The sequence below is a fragment of the Accipiter gentilis genome, chromosome 1 (genome assembly GCF_929443795.1).
Source record: "Accipiter gentilis chromosome 1, bAccGen1.1, whole genome shotgun sequence".
Lineage (NCBI taxonomy): Eukaryota > Metazoa > Chordata > Aves > Accipitriformes > Accipitridae > Astur > Astur gentilis.
The window spans coordinates 50,541,687-50,556,664 of record NC_064880.1 but is presented as its reverse complement, the minus strand read 5'-3'; the positions used below and the strand labels follow the sequence as shown (position 1 = coordinate 50,556,664).

Below are 14,978 nucleotides of genomic sequence, written 5' to 3'. Positions count from 1 at the left end.
ACGATTGATGTTTTCAGTAGCATCCTCATACCCTGGAAGTGCCAGCACATCTGACATGGCTTAACAGACCCATTTACAGTGCCTTATCCCTTTTCCTATAGGTATGAATTAAAAGAACTTCCTTATAAATACATGTAAGGGGTTTAATTTACTGCACCTTACTTAAAACCAGCAAAATTTTTCATAAAATCCATGAAGAATTGCCAAGTACCAAAATTTCTTTTTTTTTAAGATTGTAACTATAAAACTTAACCAGCAAAATGGAAATCATATGAAGAATGGATATTTCTGTCTACTGTCTCCAGCTGTTGTAGAAACCTTTGCCATAGGTTAACCGCCAGAAATGTTGAATGACTGGTTAGCTTAGTTTCTAAACCCAAAATTCTTTTAGCGCTTGTACACTAAGAAAAGTACGAATTTCCTAATGTCAGTATTGGTCCAAACAGCTTCTACTGCCTTGATTCAGTGATTTGAAAAACGATGACTTAGAGTTTCGAAAGTGCTGAGAGATGTTATAGCCTGGTCTTCTATGATCAACTGATCTTTTCAGCTCTTAATGGGAAAATAAATCATAGATAAAAGATAATCCTGTTGCACAGAAGCAAAAAAGGTGTGATATCAATAGACTTTTATAGAAAAAGAAAACTCTGTGAAAGGGATAAAGTAAATAAGGTAGTTTGTTCTGCTGATGCTCGTGTTGGCAAGGTCAAAGCCCTCTTCAGGAGCTGCCTACCTCAAGAAATGAGAATGAAACACAAAGTATATTCAGAGAATTTAAAAAGATACAAGGCATGTTTTTTTTTATTGTAAACCCATCTTCCTCCCCAAAAATCTAGAATTTCAAGGGTCTTTTTGGATTTTTACTGTTCTTATTTCTTCTTTCATGATAAAGCCGTCAACTGTTAGTTTGTTTTCCTTTCATATTCACCAGTCCTCTCATTTCATTTTTGATGCTGCAGATGACATTAACGGTATAGGAAAAGGAGCCAAATAAAGCTTTGCTATATTCTAATTAATGATTATTCTAATAAAAAATACTTTGATATGGCAGCCAGCCTAGAGTGTCTTCTATGATCTTTACATTTCAGTGTGATACATATTATTTATAGCCTATAAATGTAGGTGTAACACAATGGCAAAGCAAGCAGAAAGAGCCCATTAAGTATTTGGCCTGTATAAGAACTGATTGCACAGTCAATCTCTGCAATGTAAATAGGCTTTTTCAGAACATTTGTTTGCATTTATAATTAAATTAAACTTTAACTAAAATAAAAAAAAAAAATCTCTATGGGAGAATCATATATATAAATACTGCTTTCCCACTGTTACAGAAACTACAGAAAAATGAAGGTACAGGGGTTGAGCTGAGGTGGTCACAGTAATTACCAAATGAAAGTGATGCATGGAGAGAGCATTATTAAACATCATCCCACTGCAGAGCTTTAGAGAACTGGTAAATAGGCAGGTCGGGAGCACATACTGGTTTTCCTAGTAACTTTTGTGACTTCATGAATAAGTCTGAAACTGCTGCTGTCCTCAGCATCTAATTGACAGGGGGCACCTGGAGACCGCTATTGCCCTCCCAAGCAGACGTTAAATAAATCCCGGTCCCCATATCTCCCCACGGTGTTTTTGCAGGTACATTGTGACTCGATGGGCTGTTTTCTGCTTGCACATTCCTACCTAGCACAGCGAAAGGATGTTATTTAAACAATTGAAACAGCGGCCTGCTCTCTTAAAGCCAATCTTTGTGTCTTGTACTTCTTGAACGTTCTGATTTAAAATTACTGGATTATTCTTTGGGGACTGAAGCGCTAAACTCTCCCGTTTCCCCTCACGCTGGTGTCACCCCTGAAGACTGCAAAGTGGCATTAGGGTTTACAGGGGATGAACTTCGGCATTTCTGCATGCATGTACCCAAGGAAAGGCTAAATACAGACCTGGCTAAATATTTTTATAGCTGAGATTTTAAAGGACGTGTAAGGGGGGCTCAGATAGATAATATCACTTCCCATTGAAAATCTGTTTCGTTATGATGTAAAATGCAGGACTGCCCTAGTTGTATCAATAAAGACTAAGACATAAGAAACAGTAATTATCACAACTGATAAGATGATAACATAGTTTTCCAGAGGCACTAGTTTTCTTTGATTTTCTTTGGTCGCTCAATAGGCAGATTTCTTGCACGTGCCCCAAGTAGCCAATGTCAGAGTGGCTTTAATGTACTAGGAACCTCACCTATATATATTCATTTTTCACTACAGTATAAACCAGAAGAAAAAGGTGCCTGGTACCTCTGTGCTGCAAAAAGCCAGCTTAGACTTTTGACTAGCTTTACAGTATCAGCCCATCTGTTTTAGGTGAAAACTTGAGCAGCAATGTTAACCTCAAGTACATTAACCTTTGGATGCCACGAGACGTGATGGACAGGACCATTATTTTTATGGTACATTTTTTCCTGAGCAAAGATCCTAGGCGGTGAAGAAGGATGGAAAATCCTGATTTTGCCTCTCTGTCTCCAACCAACATACAACGTACGGTCATTTGAAAGCCAAGGCGGACTACATTACCGACACACAAATACCCAACAACTATAAATCTAAGGGAACCCAAGTCATGAGTCAAAACCATGGGGCTGACGATTTATTCAGTCTCACTGAATTTACTGGCATAAATACTGATTCCTCATAAACCAGAGTTCACCCTCCAGTTTCAGCTGAAGACAAGACTGGTCTGGAGCCGCTGAGGAGGCAGCAGACCTCTACTGCTTCCCTGAAACCTTCTCTAGAGACGTTAATGGAGGCTTGAAGGTGGGAAAATTTTTACATCTCTCCTTATCTCTCAATTTCATGAGAATTTTTTGAGTCAAAAGTCTTAGTTTATGTATAGTACAAAACTAATTGAAGAAGTTGTTCTCCAACAGCTGTCATCTCCAAGAAACCATGTAAAATACACAATATTTAGCGGTTCTGGCAATAGTCTCTAGGTAACTTTAAAAGAGCTAATAAAAAGTAGGAGAAAATGTTGCAGCAGCTTCACATTTATACTTGATTAATTCGAAAGCGTACAAAGTCTTTAACGCAATTTAAGATTTGGGAATCTTCCCTAATTTCTGAGAAGCTTAATTTTATTTTCTCGTTAAGTAGTATCAGGAGGTTCACTATCATCGATGATATTTGCTAAGCTATTAAATGTGGGGATATTTAGTCTTTGCCAAGAATAGTAAACTGTTCAGAGAGGTGAACGTATTTGTCATTTGTCCTAATTAGCTACCAAGATCAGCTTCCACACTTGTAACAGTATCTATTGATCAATGTTAGATTCATTTAGGCCACATCTCTGAAGAATCTTCCTTTGTATTTGTGGAAACATGTTCATTATATGTGGAATCTGTGGAAATATGTTCAGTAAATATGTACAGGTTGGTTCTAATTCTGGACCTCAGGTCCCCAAAATATTGATCTTTCCTCTTCTCATTTCCCGGGGTAAAATCTTTGGCTTTTCAAAATCAGTGGTAAATCTACCAACTTTGACAGAGCCAGTACTCTACTTTCAGTATATCATTTTCAATTCTTTTGAACCTTTTTCTGATTTCCTTTGGATCCCTGTTCTACTTTTGGTTTTGTTTAACTTTCAACATCCAAACAATCTGCTATTTTTCCTCTTAATCTTTTTTTTTTTCCTCACTTTGATCCTTTGGTTTCTACATATGCCTTGTTTTTTGCCACCTTATTTCATGTATCCGTTTCCTCCTTTTTTCTTTTTTAGTTATTTGTTTGTTTGTTTCTTATCTTCTGTTTAACTACTATTTTCCTCTGCTTACTCTGCTGGTTTTCCTCTCTCCTGGCTGACATTTCCCTCTGCGTAATATCTTTCTACCTTCCCTTTTCTCTCTTTTCCAAAACGCGGCTCATCATTCTATGCCACTAATGTATAGCAGATTCTGAAATACTGTCATCTGAGACAGTTAAGTACTAAACAAAACATTACCAGGGTGGAGGAATCACTTACCCTGATTGACAACAAATCGTAACTTCTGTATTGTTGCCAGATTGCCGCTAACTCTGTATATTCCATCAACATCTAGACCTGAAAGAGAAACACATATTTCATTTTAGATCATATAAGTATTTTTCTTTGTATGTCTGTCAGGAAGCCAGAAGCGCCCTAACAAGTATGAAGAAGAGCGGTGTAGTGAACGACTGAAAAATAATCCACCTGACAACAACTGAAGTGCCTCCTGCCTGATTAAAACTACAATGAAAAATAAAACTGGTAGATTAACTTAAGTGAATACAAAACACCTAACCATAATTATCTTGTAATTCTGTCAGCAGAATACGGTTCCGCAAGGGTGTTTGAGTGTGACGGGAAAGGAAGAGTGAATTAGCTCTCCTGCTCGCAGAGAAGGGCTGTTTGGATACGCACGATGCTACGCTAGCCCTGCTTAAATGTGGGGAGTTTATATTAATAGTCCCGGGGAAACTTCTCAGTCTGGGGCCTGGGTTTTTCAGACATGAATTTCTGAGGCTGTGACCTTTCTGAAAATAAAGCAGCGAGATGCCCACTCTGAAATCATGACATGCGTGAGACTACACACAACTACCGTTTCTCTACTATATTCTTCATAGCAGATCAGACAAGTTTGAAGATGAAATTAAATATCCCAAATAGCATATGCCCTGGAGTACATTTCTTCATTAATATAGGCCATTCTTTTCAAGGACAACCTGACAGTCTTGTTTCTCCCTGCATATCTACTCAAGGTTTATCTTCTAGGTGAAACTAGATGTCATACTCCCTTTTGTGACATATTATCTCCTACAGCAAGCTCTGCTGATATGACTGTTTAAAATAGCACTTCCAGCCCCGGTTGCATAGCTGTAGCGTTTCAAAGCACATGGGAACTGCTCTCCTTTCCCGGGAGAATTAGCTATTGTGCAACAACGACCGAATCTGCATGCTTAAAATTTGAAAACACTAAAATGTGCATTGACAATTCACGTTTAAAACTTGCAAGTCCATAAGAAGCTAGGAGAATCTACACAGAACAGGTTTTTTTAAGGCTACTCATCACTTGGAACACAAGTTTTAATTAGATTTGGCAAGCAGTTTCAGAGAAAGCCATTCTTTGTGAAAATGCTAATTTGTCAAAACCCCCAAATTTTCAGGAAATATTTCCTGACATTGTAGCTAGGGGGATTTTTTTTTTTTTTTTTTTTTTTTTTTTTTTTTTTTTTTTTTTTTTGCCTCAGAGTGGGGAAAAGGAAAAACTGAAACTATAGGAAAGAGTGAAAACAAGCCCAAAAGCCCAGAAATTCAGTTGTAATGACACTTAAATGGGAAGGAGCTGAGGTTCAAGTCCTTATTTCAAAGATATTTGCAGCGTGCCTTGGCAGATGAGTACCACAGCCAGTGGACTCAACTTCTTGGAGGTATACCTCACTGATCTTGAAACATTTTAAAAGATTTCCTTTTTATGCAGACTGAAACCAAATAAAGTCTTTTGTTTGTTTGTGTGTTTGTTTTCTCTCTCTACAAAACACAGTTCTTAGTTTATGCCTGCCCTGCTAGGAACATCCTGATTTGCTTCACATTAAATAACCTGTTTTAAAAATGAATAATAATTCTGTATTTTACACTGGTTATGTCTTTTATTAGACAATTTTCTACCCTGCACCTGTGGGTGTCCTGCAACATAATACTGAGAGTGATGATTCATTTCAGGAAGATCCCCTTTGGTTACAGAGGGATAAAGAAAAAGTTTATTTAAGAGAAATCAAAAAGGATTTGGTAATCAAGAACACTTGGAAGTTGTCCATCTACTGGATATATAACATATGAGCAAATGGAAATTACTAAAATGTTTAAGTAATGCAATTCTATCCTAAATCTGAAGAGTCTTATTCTGGTTTAGTAAGGGGAGAGTGAGAGAGCAAGAGTAATTCCCAGCATAGGAATGCGGGACTCTTGCGGTAAGATATTAAGAATTGCATAGTGTAAATTGAAGTCTAAACCAGAAAGTAAAGAGGAAAAATAAAACAAACAAACAAACAAGCCCCAAAACAGAATGTTAATTTTTGTTTGGATCTAAATCAATTCAGTTCTTAACCTTTTTGGATATATGGAAGTGAAAGCAATACATGTCACTTTGGGTGAAATAGCTGTGTCTTGCATTAATAGCATCAATTTGGAACCTGCATAAATTATCCAGATCTAGTGAAAATGACAAACTATGTTGTAAATTGGTGGATATTACATCTTGCAAAACGATCTGGAGTATACAAGTGCATTATTATTGTTATAAATTTACTTTGGTCCAGAAATGAGGTCTGATTAGCATTTCATTTGGACACTATACAATATGGCAGAGAGAAAAAAAATAAAATAAAAAAAAAAATCCAAGAATATCAAGCCAATTATAGTGTTCACGTGCCATCAACTTTCTGCTCCAAGAACTTTGAAAGTTAAGCCAAACCAAACCAATGCAAATTGGTGGATTTGGACATCCTTTTCATGACCACATTATCTTAGCTGGATTGTTAACAACTTATTTTGGAAATCCAATTAGGCGCAAAAGAGAAAGAGAGAGAAAGAGAGAGAGAAATATGTCTTTATAGTTCTAATATCCTGATTCTATGAACAATTTTCAAAGCAAATTCATTTTTAAGGGCACCTCTATCAAGAATAAAAACATCACTGCACTGCTGTCAGTGTTTCTTCACGGCAGGCTATAAATACTTAGGGAACAAGATGAAACAAAAGCCTTGCAGAGTTTCCTATCTGGTGCTGGCATTTAAGTATAGTGGTAAAGAAGGTTTCAGAAAAAAAATTCTCATTGTAATAAAGTCCAACTGTTCACTATCAGGTGACTTTCGTGTGTTTTGGAGTGGGGTTCATCAGGGAAGAATCACTGGATTTTGCCCTAGAGGAGAACAAATATTTTATTTGCTTTATATCTCAATCTCCAACTCTGTTTCTGTTAATGAGGAACCTGAGAATAGGATGGACCCACAATTAGAACTGGTAGCCAAAAGCATGATAATGACTTCGGTATTTCTACCCTAAATTTTGTGATGGTATAAGAAATGTGGGAAAAGGATTTATTCAAGAATACATCAGTTTAGCTGCCAAACTATAGGCAAATTTTAACTATTTTCATTTAAAAAATTATACAGATACTCCCCATGAGAAAGTTAAAAGGCAACTGAACTCAGACTTGGTTGAGATTCATGAACAATAATGAACGTTATATTCAGTCTGCACAGAAGATGTTAGAAGATGTTAGAACACTTATTTAAGAACATTCCTTGCACTCCTCTTTCTAGCCGAAATGGAAACAACCATGAATGCAGGTCAGTGTCAGCTGCAGTAGCAGTCTGAGCTGCTGGAATCAGGTATTGCAGAGAAACATAAAAAAACACAGGAAAAAAATTAGAGCTTAGGTGATATGTTTATCCAAACATACCTTTTAAAATATTAGACTTTGATATTGGTCGAAGTAGCCCTGATGCTTCATGAACTATCTTGAATGAAATGTTCTCATTAATTCTTTTCTGTTGCATAGAACAAATCCCTCTCCCAAATCATACTGCATTCTGCCTAAGCTTAATCTCTATTTGACAATTTCTTCAAAATGAATATAAAAGGAAATTCTCTATGTGTGTGTGGGGAGGGGGGGTGTTATACAGAAATTTCTCTCTCTGTTTTTTAACAAGATTTAGAATTTGAAACATATCATTTTAAATGGTACTAGGTAACTTCCTGCGTAGAAACGCACGAAACTTTCACAATTAATGTATCCTGAAATAGGTGTGGTCCCCAGGCCTGGTAGGAGTTTTGTAAAAGAAACCATCGTGCTGGATTGAACAACAAAGTGAAGTACAAACTTGAAGAAAGGCATTCTTTAGTTAGTCCTTTCATTTAAAATCAGTTATGTTCAGGGCAAAAATATTGTATTTCAAAGGAGCCTATTATGCCTTCCCATAAACAGAAAGATCATACGTTTTAAAACTAAAGTATCATTATGTAATCAAGCTGTTGTATTATAAACTATTTTGTGGGCTCAGATGCCCAGGGCTATCTTTACAAATATTTAAGAGGTCATTATCAGGGTATGTTCTCCCTAAAACTATAATTCTTTCCTCCTGTTTTCATATGGATCTTACCATAAATATCTGATTTATAAACAATTTTTTAAAAGTTTACTAAGGGCACAAAAGTGAGGCATGAAGTCATTTAAAGAAACAGAAATGCATGAATGCAGCAAACACACCAATGTCAAGATGATGTGTCTGATGACCAAACCACCACCAAACAGTGTGCAACAAAAATAAAATTTCCCAAAGGGATCAATATTTGTATGCCAGTAGAAGGAAAATTGTGAAGAGTAGCAAAGAGTAAACCTGACACAATAAAATGCGACGTTAAAAGTACTGTATCCGGATAGGGTTATAAAAGGTACCCGGAGATTCAGGTGAATGTGGGAGCAAAAAAAAAAAAAAAAAAAGGTTTTGTCTGATGCCACGGAAATCAGAGGTGAAAATGATGAGAACGACGAAACAAATTTGAGTAACACCACAGACAGAAAATGAACATGGAGGCATTAATAGCAAACAGTGGACACACGGATGTAAGGCGTGCGGTGCGGAGGTGGCGTGAGCTGAAGGATCAGCTCGGGTTGAAACACGCACCAGCTCCTTTTGAACATAAGACTGTCTGCACTCAGAGTGCTTTTCAGTGTTGCTGACATCTCTCTTCTGCTTTTTGGCGTGGCGTTGGATAGGGTTAGGCATGTCCTAAAACTCCCGGAGCGGGGCTGGAGGCTGGCACCAGGATTTGCTCTACTCAAAACTGCTGCTTTGATCATCAGAACTACCCACTTCTTGTACTCCTCCCATCAAAGGATCACGTATGTGAGGCTCAAAACTACATGCCAGCGAAGATCTGATATAAAAACAAGTCCCATCCCCACTCCAGACAAGGTACTCGGCACCCGTGGAGGTGGGTGCCAGACAAATGTCACGTTAGGTAGTTCTACCGGACAGACAAGGATAAACAGATCTAGGAGTCAAAACAGTGGATGATATTGGAAGTCAAGCTGAAGGACAAAGAGATAATCACTTTGTAAAAAAAAAAAATCAGTTTTCACTTATTGGTGCTCATGATATACATGTGTCTCTCATTTGCCAATAAGATATAGAGAAATACTTGGAAATGACTAAGGCTGGAAACAATGGCAAAAGAATTATTCTAATATTGTAAAAGCAGTAAGAAGGATGCGCTTGGAGACTGGCTAGACTGACCTCGGTCCCAGACAGTCTACTTAAATAATTAATTCAGGAGTCTATGAACAAATAATTCATAGCAAAATATAATTAATCCCAACCAGCATGGTTTCGTGAAAATCAGGGCCTTATCTAGCATACTTGTTGCATTTTTTGATAGGATTGCATTTTTGACAGGTCTGGTTGATAAAGGCAATGGTGTTGAAATAGTATGTTTGGCTTTTCAAGAGGCTTTTGACTTAGTACCACATGACATTTTGATTAAAGCACTTGCATTTTATGGAATTAACAGGGCATATATTACGTGGATTAAAAACTGGCTCAATGACAGACCTCAAAATGTGGTAGTTAATGGGAGATATCAGTTAACAAGGTCATAACTGGCAGAGCTCTCAAGAATGGAGCTCTCGGTCCAGTGCCATCTCATACCTTTATCAAGGATGTGGATAATGAGGAAAAAAACCCATCTCTGTTGGCAAAGTAAGCAGATGACACAAAGATCAGGAAGATATTAAACCATGATAAGGGCGGGTAAAGCTACAGAAGGTCTGAACTGCTACCTTAAATGATCACAGACTGGTAAAATAAGTTTTTGTACAGAGAAACACTGGGTACATCCAAGACTCTGCATATAGGTTACAAAGGACTTGAGGTTTATTTTAAATAATTAGCTGAACACGATCTCTCAGTTCAGTGCTATAGCAGAGAGGACTAATGTGATCCCTTGAATGATAGAGTGAAGAATATCAAACAGAAGCAGAGATTGCACCTCTTCATGTGCTGTAAATAAGATCTCCAGTAGAGCACTGTACTTGATATCGAAGCAAATAAAATGACACATAAAATATGTTCTTCCTTGCTTCGTATTAGAGAAGATGGAGAGATGTCCTCTCCATCTCTACTTTTCACATGATTTGCAGGTACCGGACTCACGACCAGCACTGCCCAGCTGCAGGACCTGTGACAGACAAGCCTGAAATCAAGGTTGCATGAACAAGATTTTCTTTATTCTATTATTAGTAGAAACCCAACACTGCATCAGAATTTAGTAAAGGCAGAGATAGTGGGGGAGAGAAAGGAGAGGAGAAATTGTGCTAGCTCTTAACAAGTTAAGAAATGACTCTACAGGAGGTGTCTGACATGAGGTTTGGTGAATCTCTTTAGGAAATTAGCTAACAAGAAATAATTCTATGTTTGACTGCAATAATATCAAGAAGATGAGGGGCATTCCTACATAAAAAGAGAATCTCATTTTTTCTTGCAGTAATAACTTCAAGATGCAATGAAAGGAGAAAAGCTTGACTAAGATCTTATTGTTTTCAAGACCCTGTAGAAACTGTTTAATGGAAGCAATTACAACACCGAATATGAACATTACATACTGAGACTAAGTAACAAGTGAATATGATGGATGATATACTTTATTCTGTTTCATATCACTTGATGGTAGAATTTCCACTCAGATATTTATATACAAATAAATAAGAATAGCGACAGTACAAAGCAAGTGCAATCTAAACTAGCACACAGTTCACTGCTATGCAGGGCTGCAGTTTAACGCCTAAATCAAGCTTGCCATGCCTTCGTCTTCTCATCTATTGTGTTGCACTGTCTTTGACATTCAAGAAGTTTATGGTTTAAAAGCCCCAGGAACAAGAAGACTTGCTCAGAAGGCTCCCTGTAACAAGAAACAAAACTAAGCTTTGAAGCTGGTTTTTTTGAATGAAACCATCGAACATGCAGCACGTTCACTATAATTTTGCCGTTACCTCCAATATATACTTTTGCCATTCTGATAGTCCCACTTCTTGCAGCTAAACAAAGTGACCTCATTGCTTTCCACTGTATTTTCTTTTAAACATTGGCTGGGATGATTGAGATTCAGGAATGTGGGAAAATGGATTCCCAAGCCACGTCCATCCCCTTTAATTCTGAGCTGTAATTTTTGGCTTGGCTTGAATCACAGTCATCACATTTCAGTCTGAATCTCTCTGTAAAGTGATCTTTCTTAAACATTTCTTTCACTCATCATGGGATCAGAAACAAAGCCGTTCTAGTCTTTCAGCGAAACACTTACAAACGTCTTTTTACAGCGACTCACAAGAGCTGAATATCCTTTAAAAATGTTTGAAAAAGAGGAGGTTTTCATTGCCTGATTGTCCTCTTTGTGAATCTTGTCATCTGTATGCCATGAGCTACAGCTATTTTAATCTGTTTTTGTTTGCAATCCATTTGGTGTCCGCCCAAGAAAATGCAGGTGATTCTAATTAACTTACTGCTGAAGATGTGGAAAAATCTCAATTGTGCTACAGAGAATTATACACTTAAAACCTTCCCTCTATTATTTATAATGGCTTATTAATGAAAATGATTACATGAATACATTTACCACCTGATTCATCTTTGTTCACTTTTTAAATCAACAAGGTTTATGCTAAAGGGGAAAAATCCCTACCAACTGCAGACCTCAAGTACACACATCAGCTCACTGGTTTAAATGGAATGGCAGTTTAAAAGGAAATAACATCGTCTCACTTTATGCAACACAGTATAATATCCGAAATTACCAAATGTTTGGAAATAGCCGTTCTCTCTCTGTAACACATTAGTATTTAATTTTGTGACTGTTTATTTCTTTTTTGTTTGCTTGTTTGTTTTCTGTTTTAATACCTCCTTCACCACTCCTATTTGCTTTCATTTGCTGCAGTTACTGCTTCTCACGTTTGGATCAGCAGGTCCATTCTGATCAATGCTTAATTTATCTGAAATAAAAGAAGATTTCTATGGTTCTCTGTACCTTTATCAAGCATACTGCTTTTCCTGCTTGACCAAAAGGTCTTTCAGGAGTATTAGGAATCTCCACAAGCTGAATGGTCCTTCTACCAGCAACTCTCTTTGAATATAATCGGCTTCATGTCTCTAGAGATGTGCAGCTTCCAGTTCTTACCTGTCTGGCGTTGTGGCCGTATGACGCTATAATGACTGACAGAAGGGAATTTCAGGTAAAGAGAATTGAGTCATTTGTAGGAAAATCAATAGATGTTGAATACTAGCACCGAGTATTTTCTGCTAGGTACAGCTACCAACAGGCAGCGTACCACCTTCCATCAGCTACCATTTCTGTTATTCCGTGCCACACAATGTACGCTGGGATAGTCTAATTTGAATGTGATGACAATACGGATAAGACAGTTTATTTTGGGGAGGATGAAAGCCTGAATAAAGGTTATCATTTTAGGAGAAGCTGACGAAGGAAAAACTCATCCACTGTGTGACATGATCAGAACAGCTGGGGATGTAGCGTGGGGGGTGGGAGAGAAGAGAGCCAAGGTATTTTGTATGTTCAAGAAATATATACAACATTGCCATTTCTTATATCCCAGCTGTGCCTGTTAACTTCTGGAAACATGTAGAGCTCAGCAATAAAGCATACTTGGCTGGTATTTACTGCAATGTGCATTGTAAGACATTTTCTGTCACACATTAGTTCTGAAAGAGTTAAGTAACATGAAAAATACAGGCTCAAGATTATATCTGTCATGGATGAAAATACTACATTTATGCTTCATTGTAATCCATTCATTGGTTTATGGACCCCGAGCCCTCCAGGGAGTGTCACAACTCCACATGATACTGCTGAGAGCTGTATTTTGCTTTCGGATTTCTGATTTAGCTGAAAGAAGTTTAAAAACACATGTAGCCTGACAAGTCCCTATTGGCTATACAACTGAGGAGGGTCAAGAGCATAAACTATTCCAGCAAAAGCCAGCTGTAACTTATGCTCACTAAACTGGCTGAAGATCTGCCTGTTACAGACAGTAGCATATGAGAAATTTATGCATTTTGCTAAATCCTCCCACTTTGGTTAAACTGCGCTTCATTTGGGGATCCATCATCACCAACATCATGCCTGTGTTTTTTCGAGCAACATCAGAACACTAAGGGAAATTGCTCTTTGGGGGGTCTAACTCTCCTCTTAGGACTATATAGGACTTTCAGTCAGGTCCACTGACATCAGTAGGAACTGCGGTTAAAAGCTAAGGGACAGATCCAATTCTCCAAACATCCCTGACTCCCAATGCTGATTTTAAAGAGAATTTAGTACACAGTAGGGACAAATCTTTTCCCATCTTTCACAATAGTGAGAGATTAAATTAGACCTCAGTAATGTCACCTCCCCGTCCTGACCAGTACTGCTGCTTATTGGACTTTTTAACGGTTGGAAGTGGAAGAACTGTACATTTGGGCACACATAAACTTCAGCCAAAATGGGTAAGGAGTTTGCCTTTTCTGGACTGTAGTGCCTTTGCTTGGCAAAGAGATTTATTATTTTTTTAATGATCGTGACCGGGAGAGGACATTTAGGATGGAATAGGGATGTTTAGGATAGAAGTTGAAAGTCACAGGACTGCTTCTTCCATCATTCCTTGGCTTTTTAGAAGTAGTTGAGGAGTCCAGATAGGCCCAATACTCTTCTCTATAGCAGATCCATTTTTTTCTTGATAGGCTGAAGCTACGCCCTGTTGAAGCTCAGCTGTCTCAAGGTTATCTGTCTCGTTTTCAGGAGTGGGTCCTACCTGTGGGCGCTTCCTACGGCTCTTGTGCATTGCTGGGGAGTGGATGCGAACGCCGAGTTTAACTGTTACAGTTCAGCAACGGTTAAAGAAATATCAGCGAGGCACTTGATAGTACTTGTTTTGTTGCACAACACAGAAGGCTGGATCTGTTTCTTACAGTTAGAAGTTAGACCAGCTTGGTTCTGGATCTCTACCAGAAGGCATGTGCAGAATCCTGCTCTAAAAACGGCGTTTGGGCTCTCATGTACAGGCTTGGCTTATTCGTATCATATTGTAGGCATCTATCTGTGTATTTACGTTTTATCTTTAAGTGGGAGAAAACATTTAAAAATTAGATTCTGCAGTCTAAGGCACGCTATCAGACACCTTTGGGTGTTACAGTCCATGCCTGTGTGGAAAACTCAGAGGGTCTCTTGGAAGATAAGTATACATACGGCTATCTAACACCAGCTTACGGAATTCTTAGCATTGCATATCTGTCTAACATATAAATGTGATAATACAAAGGTGTGTGTGTGTACATGTACATACCTAGAAAACTTTTACTTTAATAAGATCTGCCCCAGTGCACATCATGCACATTTAAAGACACAATAATGACTAAAATCACGGGGTTCCGATGAACGCTCTTACACCTTCTTTTGTGTGATAAACCTCTAGTCTAATAGGTAAGCAAAATTTTCTTGGTTTTGCAACAGCCATATTTTTAGTGTTATGAAACAGTGACATTAAACAGTACTATGTGAAAAAAACAGAAACATTAATTTTGATATGACACAAAGCTATCGTGCTTAGATATTTTTCCACTTTTTTTTTTTTTTTTTTTTTTTTTTTGCTATCTTAGCTGCAGGACTCTGCAGTTAGAGATATTAATTTTCCTGTCATTCCCACTACATTTACTGTCCCTGAACAGGTTCAGGTAACTTAAAAGCTTTTTTTTCTGCCTCCATTTAATTTGGGCAAAATCTGATCCACTACCAAAGCAACATTCAGCAAAAGAATGTCCTCCAGATATCTACAGAAACCATAAAAATCCTGAACTGGGCTACAAAGAGTGATTAGTACCAAAACTGAAGAGACTAATGCATACTTCATTACTCTGACAGAAGGAACT

At 37.7% G+C, this 14,978-nt stretch overlaps 1 protein-coding gene across 5 annotated transcripts in view; it reads right to left on the bottom strand.

The window, feature by feature from the left end:
* ARHGAP15 (Rho GTPase activating protein 15) overlaps positions 1–14,978 on the bottom strand; it is a 330,972-nt gene that overhangs the window by 102,781 nt on the left and 213,213 nt on the right. For all 5 annotated transcript variants that reach the window (XM_049803687.1, XM_049803704.1, XM_049803697.1 and 2 more), the window contains one exon: positions 4,012–4,089. In XM_049803687.1, coding sequence (XP_049659644.1) covers positions 4,012–4,089 — 78 coding nt within the window. The remainder of the gene's footprint in view (positions 1–4,011; positions 4,090–14,978) is intronic.